Source organism: Scleropages formosus, chromosome 10 (assembly GCF_900964775.1).
Source record: "Scleropages formosus chromosome 10, fSclFor1.1, whole genome shotgun sequence".
In the NCBI taxonomy this organism is placed as follows: domain Eukaryota; kingdom Metazoa; phylum Chordata; class Actinopteri; order Osteoglossiformes; family Osteoglossidae; genus Scleropages; species Scleropages formosus.
In genome coordinates, this window is record NC_041815.1 from 21,330,659 (window position 1) to 21,345,823 (window position 15,165).

At 47.8% G+C, this 15,165-nt stretch overlaps 1 protein-coding gene across 1 annotated transcript in view; it reads left to right on the plus strand.

Annotated features, from left to right (window-relative positions):
• The first annotated feature begins 2,156 nt into the window (after positions 1-2,156).
• The window catches only part of prkd2 (protein kinase D2), a 36,962-nt gene continuing 23,953 nt past the window's right edge, over positions 2,157-15,165 (plus strand). The window contains exon 1 of the mRNA XM_018748768.2: positions 2,157-3,584. Coding sequence (XP_018604284.2) covers positions 3,258-3,584 — 327 coding nt within the window. The 5' untranslated portion in view covers positions 2,157-3,257. The remainder of the gene's footprint in view (positions 3,585-15,165) is intronic.

Below are 15,165 nucleotides of genomic sequence, written 5' to 3' on the forward strand. Positions count from 1 at the left end.
GCAAGTCCTTCTGAGATAACCTGGGTTTCTGTGACCTGCTGTCATGGATACTGTACCTAATTGTTTCTACGTGGGTCACGTAATTGCCAATTTCACGCACTGGTTACAGCAACAGAGGACTGACGGCACAAAACTCGGGACACAGACTGACATTAAGTATTACCTGACACCTCATTTCACCAAAACGTACAACCTACAATTACTTACCCATTGAGACAGCTGGGTAATTTTGAGTATAACAGTCAAAGAACCTTGATGAAGGGAACTACGGCAGGTATGGGCATTCAAACCCTGGTCCTTTCATTGTATATACAGATAGGGCAGGTCAGGACAGGATAAGAAAGACTTTATTAATCCCTGCGGAGAAATTTACACACAGCAGCTCAACAGGACAACATGGCATTTCACGTGACATGATACATACGTTACACAGTTACGCCAAACAAAATACCAAATAGTAACTAATAAATAAAATAAATAATAGAAACAAATGAAATAATAGCAAATAAAATCAACATTTACAGGTTACAGTTATAGTGGAAGAGGGGGGTGCAGTGGCGCAGTGGGTTTGACCGGGTCCTGCTCTCCGGTGGGTCTGGGGTTCGAGTCCCGCTTGGGGTGCCTTGCGATGGACTGGCGTCCCGTCCTGGGTGTGTCCCCTCTCCTTCTAGCCTTGTGCCCTGAGTTGCCAGGTTAGGCCCCAGTGTCATGACTCAAGGTGCTCAGTGCCCCCATCACCTCCTTGAGGAGCCAACATAATGGCCTCATAATATGACACACAACGTGCAGTATATATAAGAAGTTAGTCTCCCCTCTTTATTCCATTTCTCCGATGTTGCTTTACCGTTAAATCTGGTCAGTTTCTAATCTAATGTACAGGTACCCTGTGAAAGTAGCACATGTCCAAAATGCTCTGCCTTACCAACAGCTGACAGCCGGTTTTTGTGGAGGGCTGCTATATTTTTCAAAATACAGTGCCAGCCCATTTTAACGTTGGGGGGGGGGGGTGTCCGCACAACAGTCGCTCCGCAGTCAAACTGAAAACGAAGTCAACAAGAACAAAGCTATTCACTGTGGACACTGTTTACTCTGCTACTCATTTATTACAACTCATTCATTCACATCTTGAATGTTCCTGAAAGTGACCATAATTATTACAGCCATAATTCCTGTGGGTTTGGGGAGGGTGACACCCCGTCCAGCGCGTTTAAAAACAGGTTAAATTTGGTATCGGTCATATGTTCACCCTCTTGCCTCCGTCGACTCACACAAATGTTTTAAAAGGTTTACACACGCCTGGTAGGCATCTGCACACTGCGGACGGAGCCTGGGCTCAGGGCTGGGTGCCACACGCTGTCCTGACGCCAGCAAGGCAGCGAGGGGACGTTGGGGACGGCGCTCCTTGTCCCTCCTGGCGAGCGGACCCGATACGGAGGCTGTGCGTGCAGTACCAGTGTAAAGTCCGAGTACGCTTGGTGGAAACTGGTTTTTGTCCACGAGGCTGTTGGCTTGGAAAAGAGATCAGTAGCAGCGTCTTCCCGACTCCCCTGGAGCAGTTTTCAGAGAAGTGGGACACTTATAGGTGGCTGTGCTTTCAGTCTCCTGTCCGCCTTGTCCCGTAGAGGTTCTCCCCAGGGTGCCCAGGTGGACTCACACTTTTCACTGGTTCTGTACGTCTGAAGGGGGGTGTGGTGGCGCAGCGGCGCAGTGGGTTGGACCAGGTCCTGCTCTCCGGTGGGTCTGGGGTTCGAGTCCCGCTTGGGGTGCCCTGCGACGGACTGGCATCCCGTCCTGGGTGTGTCCCCTCCCCCTCCAGCCTTACGCCCTGTGTTGCCGTGTTAGGCTCCGGCTCCCTGCGACCCTGTATGGGACAAGCGGGTCAGAAAGTGTGTGTGTGTGTGTGTGTGTGTGTCTGTCTGTCTGAAGACTCCGGTTCAGAATAGCCCTATTACGCATTTAGTGAAGCGGTCAGAACTGCTACCTTGAATCTGACGGACCCGGGTTCAAATCCCATTCCCCATATAGTACCCTTGAGCGAGGTACTTACCCTGAATAATTCCAGTGAAAATAACCCAGCTGTACCAATGAGTCAATCGCTGTAAGTTTGCTCCTGAGATGAGCGTCAGCGAAATTAACAAATGTTTAATGGTGCTTTAGACTAATGTGTGTCGCTTTGTTAGCAGTCAGCCTGCTGGCCTCCTCCCCCTCGCGCACAGGTGCGGGTTCGGGAAGCCGCTCTCCGGCAGGGGGTCTCGCTTGGGATCGAACCCCTGCGCGGACGGCAAGGCAGGGAGAGGGACGAGAGGGGGAGGTCCGAGGGGCGGCTCGTGGGACGGGCGCGGACGCGGGGCCAAGAGACGGAGACGCGGAGGGGCTTGTCCCGTCTCCTCCAGGCTGCGGGAGCAGGAAAGGGAGGCCTTCTTCAGGGCAGGAAAGCCAAGGGAAGTAAACAAGACACACCGCCTGCGCACACAGCCTTGCGAAGAAGGGCACAGGGAGTGGAGTGGAGTGGAGTGGAGGGGAGGGAGGGCTGGCGGGATGGGTGGAGTCAGGGGAATGGGGGTGGAGTCAACCGTGACATCACAATGTATCCGTAACCCATGCCTCGTGCTCATTGGCCGAGAGGAGCTGCCCATCATCCGACTTCCTCCTCGGGTCTGACAAAGTTCAGAAAGTGCAGAAGTGGAGGCAGAGCTGAGGGAGGGACCTGTACATACACACACACACACACACACACACACACACGCGCGCGCGCACAATCACACACACACGGGCAAGAAACTGAAACAGAGCGTGACTTGTAAAGCAAGCCCAACCGGGCCTTTTTCTCTCTCCTCCGCTCACATAGTTTCCTGCTGCACAAGGAAGCCATTTTGTAGGGCAAAATTATTCATCTTTTCCCTTCCTTTTTCTTTTTTTTTCGCCCCTCCTGAGCCACATTTTGCTCCTCTGCTCAAGTTTGGACTTTCTCCTCTGAGGATCTGCGTGTGAGAGGCAGACGGAGGAAGGGCGCAGCGCGGCGTGCGGCCCCAAGTCCTCCGCGGTCTCCTTCTCCGCTTTTGCTTCTTTCACACAGAAGAGGAATAGAGAAGAAAGAGTAAAGTGAGAGGCACGGCGCGGGGGAACAAAAGCGGACTGTCCGGTCTTTCGCGCCCGTCAGGGCGGGAGGGGCTGCCTAGGTCCGGGCCGAGAGAGCGCGCGTTTTCATTCCGGCACACAGTTAACCTAAGGCTCCTTCGCCCACCAACATCAGCAGGATGACCCATGCTAGCCCATGCCTGCCCTCGGGCCTTCTCTCACCCATCTTCTTCCCCCTGGGCGGCCCCTCGCCCCCAGGCTCCCTGGTGGTCCAGCAGGGGATCCCCATCGCCGTGGCGCCCGCTGCCCCTCAACCCGGGTTACCGTCGTCGGACTGCACGCCCGGCCCGGGGCCCGGCGGCGCCGCGCCGCCCCCGGGGCACGGCGCCCCGGCCGGGGTGTCCTTCATCATCCAGATCGGGTTGACCCGGGAGTCGGTGCTGCTGCCGCAGTCCGCCGACCTGGCCTACGTCAAGCAAGTCGCCTGCTCCATTGTAGACCAGAAGGTGAGCCTTCTTGCCGTGCCCCCTCCGCCCCTCCCCTACGTGCCTGCTGGGAATCACGGCGCAGCGGCATGCGGAGTGCGTGCGGGACCGCCGTTGGTTGCCGTGCGTGTTTCCGTGGGCCGGGTCGCTACAGACAAATACATGCGATAAGAGCTTCTTGCACCTGATAGAAGCCAGCGAAGGTCTTCTTATTCGGAAAATAAGGGGTGTGCTGCGCGCTGCCCGGCCTCTGCTTTTCCTCACTTATTATCCTTTCATTAATTCATTAACTGAATCGTACGACTGCCTTTAACGCACTTTCACCTTAGTGCATGTGAGTGTTGAGGGCGGTCGCCCCTGCGGTCTCCAGCTGGCTTTATGTGTGGAAACATCTCATACCCGATGGCCGCAGGCATTGACACACAGTCAGTTTTACCTGGTGGACACATACCAGTACAGCGTGCTGTGAAATGTGAAGGTGGCAGAACATCTCTCTCTCTCTCTCTCTTGCCGGGTTTCTACAGGTGACTAATCTGAGGAGGACAGAGATTGTTTTATGAAGCAATCAGCGATAAACTTCAAGTGGTTCCAAAACCGAGGAAAGAAATGAAAATGTGTTATAGGCTGTTCCACAGCAATAATGCGTTATTCATTGTTTTGTTTACCGAAGCAATCAAAGGAAAGAAACAAGATGTAATCCAATCTATAGCAGTCTACCACCTGATCCCGATCCGTGATGCGCACGCATCGCACGTTGCCGAACATACGCGGATGCTGAACGCCAACATTTGCCACGGGTGCCTGTCTGGGGGCATTCGCTCGGTCTTTATGCTGATGACTCTTTCCATGATTGTTTCACTGGAGGCATCAGAACTGAGCAAAAGCAAGATTTACAAGACTGGATTGCATCTTCCCTGGGTATGCCCCTACAAGGGAAGGAAGTCTCTTTACATACGCAGCTTCTGATATCGCATGCCTTCTCTTTGATGAACATGTTTACATTGGATGGACGCAGCAGTCAGTCAGCAAATCACAGCTGTGGCTCCGATAAATATTTAGTATGCTTGACTGGACTTCTCTTTGGACCCACCGCGAAGTTATCTTGCACTTTTTAATCTCATGTATAAAAATGGCGTTAACTTCTCTCTGCCGTCAGCCGTCACGATGGGGCTGCAAATCGACGCAGTTTCATTGTCCTGTCACGACTGACAGCGGCATGCGTTTCCTTTGCAGTGAAAGACGAGCAGCTACCTTCTGTTGGAGTGTGGTCTTTGTGTATTAAACCACCAGACGGACCATAACTTCCTCTAATAGTACCGTGTTTATGGGTCCGCTGCCGAGCGCCCGCCAGCCAGCGTGGTACTCATCAGTGCTGCTCCCGGGCGACCTCCTCATCTGACTAACTTCGACAGAAGCAGGTCTTCACTTTAGGGCGATAGAGTATGGCACGAACTGCCCTGTCTCCCTGCATCGCTGGCCTAAACTGCTCGATCGTGGTGAGTCATGGCCTGCCTTGTTTATTCAGTGCCTGCTGTGTTCCACCAGAACTTCTTTCCATTCATTTGCAGGCTGCTGTAGCTGCTCATTTCCCCTTTGAAGCGATAAAGCAGCACTGCTGGCAGCCTGTTGCCCCCCTGTGTGCTGCATTTGATTTGAATAATTTATTCATTAATTTGTGGACCCTTCTGACACCCTTCCTCTCTGCCTGGCGCTGTCGGTCGTCCCCGAAGGAAACGTACCTGGTTTCTGACCTGTGACTTCAGAACATCATGAAGCCTGCTTGAACAAGGGGTGGGCTGAAGATCTCAGGCGCTCACGTTTGGTACAGAAATATGGAACAGAGAACTGTTACCCTGCTGGGATTCCCCAGTTCATTTTCTCTTTGCTTGAGTTCACATGGGGACATTACCCAGTACAAATGTGGCTGCTGAAACTGTGCAGTGGTACCTGTGTTCATTTGAATTTGAAAGGTGGACCAAAAGATGACCTGCCAACGCTGCTCTGTAATCACCACGCTCACCACACGAGGTTTTCGTTAGGAGTCTGTCAGTGCAAGCTTCAGAGAAGACGTTGGACAATGTCTGCGTGTGGGAGACAGACAGAATGTGTGTGCGTGATCATTCGCTCCATTAGCTGCTTTTCCGCTTTCACTTTTGTCCCTTTGAGTTCAGAGGAACTGAGCTCCCTCTGAAGTGGGGACAAACATGGGTGGGGAAAGGAGGGACTGTGTTTCGGTACAGCGTGCTGAACATGGGACTTCAATGGAAAACATAAAAGCAGGATTGAGGCATCCGGTGTGACCCTGTCCAACCCGTCAGTCACTATGGCACCCGAAGTGCCGTGGTGAGGGCTGGTGAGTCCACCTCTCCACCCTCATTTGTAATTGTTACGCTAACCTGTTTGCTGATCCAGAGATAATTTACCAGCGAGATGAGTCATAGGCCCTCGCTTTAGACCTCCTTTATGCCTGTTCTCCTTGTGTTGCACAAGTGTAGGGTCTCAGTGGACGGACTCCCCATCAGCCCCTCCGGTACAATGACATGCTCTGTTATATTATTATATAACAGTCAGACATTGTCCGGGCAGCCAATTTTGTCTCTGCTACGTGTGAGTGGGAACTATCGAGCGGGAAAATGAAATTTCTATAGCCGAGGTGATCCGTGGTATCTGAGATGACCGCTGGAAATGCACCTGCCACCGTCTGTACAAGAAGCTGCAGGGTGCCGGCAGTGAGACAGAGACGGCGTTGTCTCCTATTGTCACGATGACTTGTCGTGTGTGGAGTCGTGAACCTCATAGTTTGTCAGAGGGTCTCCATGCCTTCAAGGTGCAGTGCAGAGAAAACTAAGAAAGAAATAATAAAATGTGTCTCAGAGGCTAAGCATGCATTGCTCTTTGTAAGGCTTCTGTATGTTTAAAAGCTTCCTGTGGACTCACACTGACCGAAGCTGCTTGTTGCGGCAAGCTGGAGCCTAACCCGGCAACACAGGGTGTAAGGCTGAAGGGGGAGGGGACACACCCAGGACGTGATGCCAGTCTGTCGCAAGGCACCCCAAGCAGGACTCGAACCCCAGACCCACCAGAGAGCAGGACCTGGCCAAACCCGCTGCATCACCGCACCCCTCTCCCTGTGAACTCAGCATTGTGGAAATGTTGTCTACCTTTTCCAGTTGTCTTTTCATGCAGTGATTACTACTTAATATCTTATGAACACCTGCTTTCCTCTTCTGCTGCTGCCTGAGTTCATGGGTCCCACCTCAATTCCTTCCTGCTATTGCTACAGCAGAGTCTCAACTCAAACTCTGGGGCATTTGTATATCAGTATGGATTGTTTTCCTTGATTTCCTGGATTTATTTTGCTCCGGCACCAGTGCAAAATTGAAACGAAACACAATGCAATAATTCCACTCAAAGAGAATCAGATGTTACAAATAGAAATGAACCATCAAGGAAAGGTTAGAACAAAGAAACAAAATTATAGACTGCTGTTCCTTTCAGAAGACACAGGTTTAAATTCTTGCTTGCTTTATAAATCCAATCCTGAGTAAACAGGCAATGGCTGATGGCAACCCCTAGATTAGTGAATTTTGATTGCGTGCGTCATTGCCATCAGCTTTCCAAATGTCCAGATAGATTGAGAGACACAAGGCCACCTCCTAGAGCAAGATCTCTGCTTGCTGGGGAAATATCTGTGTTGAGATGGCTCTGATCCTCACAGGTGCTTCCCCAACCCATGTGCTCCTCGACTCAGGCTTCGGCAAAAAAATCCCTGGCTCTGCATGGTTTCCACCTCCGTTCCGGAATGACCAGTTCCTTTATCTGCCCCTGGAGGAGAGAGGCCTGGGAATGCAGGCGCGTTCCTGATCTCCTGTTTACAAACTTCGGCAAGGCTGCAAGCGCGGCTGCTCCGTGGGCGGCCGCAGACCGATACCTTTGATAAAAACCACATCCTGACGTTCTGGCTGTCATTGTTGTCACATTGTGATGGCAGACACCTCTATCCGAAACAGCTTGTATAACTTAGTGTTGTGTTTTTATCCATCCGTTTACCGATAGTCTGAATATTTGACTAGTGCCCTTCAGGGTTAAGCAAACTGCTGTTCAGTTGATACTACCAACTTGGGAATTCTTTACATAAGTATGATACTGATTTTTTTGTGATAATGGAAAAATATGGGGAAGATGATGGTGGAGGACAGACAAAGGCAAGATGCTCTTGCCTTTCTGGGTGTCTGTGGATAGCCGACTCTCTTTGCTCAAGTCTGGCTCATAGCTCTGGAGCCACCGAGAACCTGAAAGACTTTATGAAACTCTCAGAACACCCATGGGATGGATGAAAGCTGTGCAGGAATACTGGTGTGTCAGGTCTAAAAAGGGGCCTTGGTTCTTGTCTTTAAGAGTTCAGTAACTCAGCAACTAAATCCAAGTCATTCTTCATTATCTCACTGTGAATTACCTTAGTAGTAGTAGCTTTGAGGTATTTACTCACATAACCTCTCAGTCATCTTTCCTTTGTAGACAACTGCCATTCATGCTTCCTAGTACTGACATCATGGTGCAATCTAATTCTTTAATTAATGTACCAGGTCTTTCTGCATTATTGTCCTTTAGTTTCTTAGCTGGGACTTCAGTTCAAATCTACTTAGAATTTAAGCTTCTTCAGGGTCTTGATAAACATAAATTGAGCAAAACAGAGTGGTTTAGGTCAGGTCTATGGGAGTTGGACTGAATTTGTAACTGTGCCACTGTGGACATCAAAACCAGGACTGGTGCACCATAGCGTGTCATGCCAGCATGATGCAGAGAATGAAAAGATGTCATTTTCTTGTGTCGCTAAGGTGGAGTTGCTGCAAGATGATTGCCCAACCCCCGCTATACCAAACTCCTGACTCCAAACAACTTGCCTCATGGCCCTTCCTTCAGGCTCAGTGCAAAGCGGTGTAACACAATGCCACTGTGTCCTGGGCTCGGACAGTTGCCCATCCGCCTCATTTGCATTACAGTGGAACAGCTTTGCATTAGCGGATTGTGTTTCCTGCCTCTGTCTACTCTTTTGCCAGAGGCGAGGGTTTCCATTTGACTATTCAAAACTGCTGTTGAACATGTCGGCATTCCAACAGGAACAGGAAGCTGACAGCTGCCCCTCGGGTCAAAGATCAAGAGGGGAACCGGGTCGCGCTGTGTCTACAGCGCCTCTGCTGGGTCTGTTGTTGATATCCGATCTGCAGCTAGCATTGACCATTGATAAAGCGGAAGTAGGAAGAGAGCTATCTTAGCATCTTTCCGCCCTCAGTTGTATGCAATCTACCTGAGAGATCAGTCCTGCTGAAGAAGGACTTTACAGAAACCAACCAAAAAGTAGACTTTTCATTTTTTCTCCTTTTAAATGGTTGACTCTTAAACCATGAATTATATTCAGGTTTGACTTCGTAGATCTGCTTTTTTTTCCCCTCAAACTAACGGAATGCTATTTATTTCCTGCTGTCTCTGTGCCAGGTTGCACAACTGATGGTTCATAATGTGCACCAGGACAGGGTGTGTTATTCACATTGTGTTACACTGATGTTTTCCATTGTTGTGAAGATTTTAAAGAGAAGCAAGTTGAGCTGCGAGCTTGGGGCTTGTTACCTGAAAGCTCTGGGTTTCAGAAACCGATGAATGTTACCTCAGCATTCCAGAACCAAAATTCAGACAGTTGTTTAAGGCACAATCTCCAGAGTGAGAGGTCTTTCCAGAAGAATGAACAACAACAGAAGCATGAAATAAAATGAAAAATTCCATAAATTAAACACTAGCCCCCCTACAGGTTAGAGTACACCTACAATATTGTGATCACTGTGTGATGATTTTGATGGCCCATCTGTTTACCTTGCTGTCCTTCCATTGTCCATTGTCAACATGATACCTTACATACTCATCAAAGGGTAAATTGTTCTTATTAGCATATTGAAATAAGTGAAGTGGGGGCACGGTGGCGCAGTGGGTTGGACCGGATCCTGCTCTCTGGTGGGTCTGGGGTTCGAGTCCCGCTTGGGGTGCCTTGCGGCGGACTGGTGTCCCGTCCTGGGTGTGTCCCCTCCCCCTCCGGCCTTACGCCCTGTGTTGCCGGGTAGGCTCCGGTTACCCCGCGACCCTGTCTGGGACAAGCGGTTCAGAAAGTGTGTGTGTGTGAAATAAGTGACGACATTTACACCTAATTTTAAATTGGTACTTTCTGTTTGATTTCCTCTTTTTCACACTTTTCTGTTTGTAGTAGATAACATGACTTGCTTGGGTAAAGAATAATTCTTATCAAAGTAGGTCCTTAAACAAGCATGGCATTAATTATCACTCCATGCCACAGTCTATGTTGTTCCTTGTCTATTACCTTTTAAATATGGAAGCACTTAAGTTGATTGGTATGAATGGTAGGTTTTTGCCAGCCTATTCTGCTCCAGGGCTTGAAGAAAGAGAAGAGCAGTGTAACGAAAGCTGTCCTGTAATCCTAATAGAGCAGTGACATTGGGCGGTTTTATGCAACACCTTCTTTAAATTCAAAGACTAACTGCGGAGAGTTGTACACATTATAGGACACAGCACAACATCATTGTATTATATGTAGGAATTAAGATCTTAGAGATGCTTTAAAAAGAGAACACTTTTAACGGGACAAAGATGAAAGTTTCCTCAACACCTTCTTTGAGATGAGATTAAGCAATGGAACAGCAGTTTTCACTCCAGCCACTGTGCCTTTTGGAATGCAGTTACCAAAACAGTGCATATTTACACTTTCCTCTTCAGCATTTTTTTATGTTTATATGCTACATTGCACTCAGATGTGTCATAATATGCTCTTTCATGAGGTCACAAATGGTTGGTGTTTCTGGGGGCAGCGGAAGGACATGGACCACATAGAATTTTATTTATGTGCAGAGTGTCTGTCACAGGTTGCTTCTCTCTGGTGAGTCACACATTAGGGACAACCAGACAGACACACACATACAAACACTGAGTTGTTAAGTAAATTTATCATTAGTAGACTGTAAACACATATTTTAAGTTTCGCTGTTAGAAAAAGGGCTAACTTGAGAATATGACCTTCATTCCTGAATTTCTACATAAGTAAAAAGGATGGGTCTAGCAGAAGAAGGACAGAGAAAGTAATGACAGTAGGAAGATTCAACAAAAAAGATGCAAAGGACCAAAGAAGTCATATGTTTGCATGGTCATGAGTAAAATAGCTCAAGTTCCTTAGCTAAATAAAGCTACTAAAGAGGGCTCCAAATCACAGACCAAAATTGGTAACTATTTTCTCCAGCGTGTGAAGTGGCTTTCTGGAAATGGGAAAAGAAGTTGTTTTTCTTGCACAGCTGAAATCAGACTTTATGTTTCCAGAGCACATCAGTAAATGGATTCAGATTTTAAAAACTACCTGAACGCTAGCAGTGTTAGAGCTGAAGGAGAAGTAGTTATACACCAGAAATGTAGATCTTCAATTATCTTCATCAATCATGAAGAGGAAGAAAGCTGGAGAGCTGGATCTGTTAATGAGGAAGAGGAGGACCTGTTGAACGTCTGATGATCAGTGCCCGTCTTAGGCCATGATGAGCAATAGCCAGGATAGACCCATGGGTGTGGCCTGTCTGGTAGTGTGGGCATAGCTGGTGGTGTGACCATGTGAGCATGTCCAGAGAATATCTATATATAGAAAAAGTGTGTGGACAACACGACAATATGGGTCCAGCGTAGACATGAATAGGGGTGCCACTGTCAATGTCAGCCATCGTGCTTTTTCCATCATGAGCTACTCTCCAGCTCTGGTAATTCTGGAGGGAAGTGGGAAGGCATGGGAAGGCTCAGACTCTACATCTTTAGGTAAACACTTGCACTCTGGGCTTGATTTGAGGGACCGAGCCAGAATCACTGAGGTTTAAAATGTTTTATAAACAAAGAGCAGTATGGCTGTCACAATGAGGCTATTCAGAAGCTGAACAGAGTAGCTGGCCTTGATCGTGGGACTGTAAGCCATTCCATTCTCCACCCTCCTCTTGTCACGTACCATGAATCAAGCTGCTTAACACCATGGCATGATCCAGGTACTCCCGATCGGCTTACCAGCACATTGGCCTCTCGCAAAGCCCGCTGCAGTTCCTCACCTGACCCCTTCCTTTCTGCTGTGATCTCTCTTCACCTCACCACTTATTGAGCAAAAAAATGGAGGTGCATTTCTTCTGAAGTGCAGTTTGACATCAGTCCTGGAGCAAACGTGGATCTGTTTTGAACTCTGCTTTTCATTTTAACAAGAGTTAGTCCTGGATGCTTCTCTTCAGTCTTCTTTATTTAATTAAAATCAACAAAGAGAAGGCATGCGGTGGCACGACTTCTGGTACACTGTGTGCCTTAGTTTGCACATAATGAAAATCCTGATCTCCTCAAAACGATGCCTAACCTCAACTGCCTCAACAGCATGGATGTAATAGTTTGACATGCAAAGCAATGCAGCAAGCACAGAAGACGAAACTTGTGTGAAAATGCCTCTGAACCTGACTGCGCTCCTGCTGCCGATATCAAGTTATCACAGAAGATAAACTGAACGTCACTTTCAGTTTAAGTGAAGTGTTTCATCTGACCACTGAACCTGACAGCCAAGTTCCTGGTGTGTTGGATCTTTTGTTGGCTCGTGATCGAGGGTGCCCCTGGTATACAAGGATCTGCTGTAGCAAGTTTTAGTCCCCTGTGCCAGGTTGCGGAAAACAGGTGTGTCCCCACTGGTGTTTCCTAACACATCAATCCTAGTTCTCCATGAAGCCTTTCACTGTGAAAACAAACATGCAAGTAAGGAAATCACTAAACTCAGACTGGATCTGTGCTAACTTCACCATTCAGGTTAGGGATGTCTTTGAGTCACACACACTCCTACACGGAAAATCGGCCGACAGGTGTGCGTAATGGAGACAGTGGGAGGACAGGCATTTGCCCGCAGGTGATCTAATCTTTTGCTTTTTTTCTGAAGAATACTACTGTACTGCATGGTTATGAAGGAACCGGGTCACATTTCTCTTTTACTTGCTACGTCTGTAATGACAGAAACCTTCCACGATGTCTTTGTCCAGATCTGATTTGTCTCCCACACTTGTGAAATAGAACTCATGACACTGGGCAGACAACGTGGTCTGAGGAGCATGACAGTACAAGTCAGATCGCTGATGACATTCGCTGTCTGTAGCAAACACCCAGGTGTATGGCGCAGCGCTTCACTCGGTTATAATGCACATATGCCATACAGCAAATCCACTCAGCACCTGGATTTTACATGTACACTATATACAGTGCTGCTTGAAACTGCATGAACCCTATAGGGATGGTCATTATTCTGCCATAAACATTACCATACACTTATAAAATATAAATCCTAAATCTTTAAAACAGAAGGAATACACGATTATGATTTATATCCCTGATTCTACTTACCCATTTTTGCACCTGCACTACTTCTGTTTTTCTAATACACATGTGATTTCCTTGAAAACAAAATACGTAATTGGTAAGTACATACCTATTATGTCAGATATGAAAGACTGCCTCTGATTCCAAAAATTTTCGTGGTAACATTAAGGGACACAAAGGGTTGACATACTTCCAAGCAGCACTGTATATACATGGGTTCCCAAACCAATGTATATGACGGTGTGTTTTTATGTGTTCATCGTGAGTGTGCGAGTGTGTTCAACATGTCAGCGTGTGTCCATGTTTCTTTCCTTATTGGTCAGCACAGTGGTTTTCAGGACCCGTGTGAAAAGTTTGTACCTCCGTTTCCCCTGTTTCCATGATGAACACATTGTGGCTTTGCTGATTTGCCCTCTTTTCTCTCAATGGCATAATAACAGTAAACTTTGTCACAATAAATATAACTGAGGCCCACACAATCAAGTCTTGTATTTACATTTATCCACTTTGAATATTTCCACTTTGCAGCTGGTGCTTGAGTGTTTAAGAAGCTCAAGCTGAATCATTTGCTTTCTATTTTGCAAAGTATTCCACTTAAATTGCTCCAATTAATATTTCATTATGGGGATGACTGATGTACTGATGACTAATGTAGTGTGGTAGTGTGGAATAAGTGGTGCGTCGGGTACATGTACAGCACTCAGAGGGAAACTGCTTTCTGAAAAAGACCACCGCTGAATGAAACCTGTAATCTGGCTCCAGATACTAGATCTCACCTCCCTTTTACGGGAATAGAGGCAATGAATGAAAAAAAGAACCCGGAGTGGAAAGGAACATCCACTGAGCGTAAACCCGAGGACTCTCGCACAACAGCACAAACAGGAAGATGAGGTGGCAGCTATGAGCAAGGCTGTCAGTGTGAACATTCGCAAGGCCTTCCTTTGTTCAGTGTGGCCTTCTCACTGTCAGGCATCTGGCTGGCGGGCGGACCTTGGCTCCCTCAGCCACTGTGAGCCTCCCATCCTGCTACTTCTTGTCCTACACAAAGCTTCCCGTTATCCCCTGCAGGCCCCCATCCCTTGCCAGGCCTTTCTCCTCGATGCCAAGCGCTAATTAGGAGTCTTCCTGCTCTGCTCGCATGGTCACATTATCTCAAAGGCATTGTTGCATCAGAACAACAAGTGGGCCTTTGCCAAAATCCAGTTGTGTTGTGGTGTAGATCTCCCTACTATAGGACCCAAGCTAAGGCAAGAGGCAGTGCTACTGCTCTGCACCTCACTGGACACACCTTGGTTTTTAATGGTATAAATGAAGTGAGAAATTTTGCTCAATAACTCACCAGATGTGTTGAAATATTGAGCCTTGGAAACAGCTACATCACTTTATCCCACATGATTATCGTAACACCTGTGACAAAAACAGAAGGCTTTTGGAGATGATCAAAGTGCTGTCACCGGTGGATGAAAAAGTAGTGAAAAAGACCTGAAATTGTTACCTTGAAAGTGAGTAGGTTAACAGCCCGTGTTGAGTGACACTGGTATATATCATTTAATAAAGCCAGTGTAACATCTTGACACGTTCTTGAAAAGTGCCACGGCCACACCCATTTTCTTCAACTTCTGCCCATGTGATGAGAAGATGATGATCATACCCTTCAGCTACCTTGTGTAATGGACCCCTGTGCTCCGCGATGGAGAAAATGGGTGGGAACTTCTCTCAGAGTGCCGTCCTCCTTATCCCACATCAGCATGCTGTTGCGTTGGACTTTCCAGCTTCGTTGACATTCCTGCTGCCGTCTTCTCCTTCGTCGTTGTGACCTCACTGTGCTATAAATAGGAGTACGTCGGAGAGAATTTGTTCCATCACACACAGCACACAATGGGTTCAGAAATCCCACACAATGGGTTCAGAAATTCCCCACAATCCATTGCAGGGTAGTATAGGTCCTAATGAAGGTATCACCATGACGTCTATAGAGTCCTTCCATGTGTTGCGTGTTTCATGGTCCTGCCGAGATCTCCCAGGCAACGTCTCATTAAAGCCCCTTAATGTCAGTCCCATCAGGCCAGTGTGGCTTCGGGGATTTCTATTTACCTTCTCAAACAGGGGTCGTTCTGATCGAGCATTTGCAATGTACAATATCACCAAGAAAAAAGCATTCTTTATTTCTCTCTGT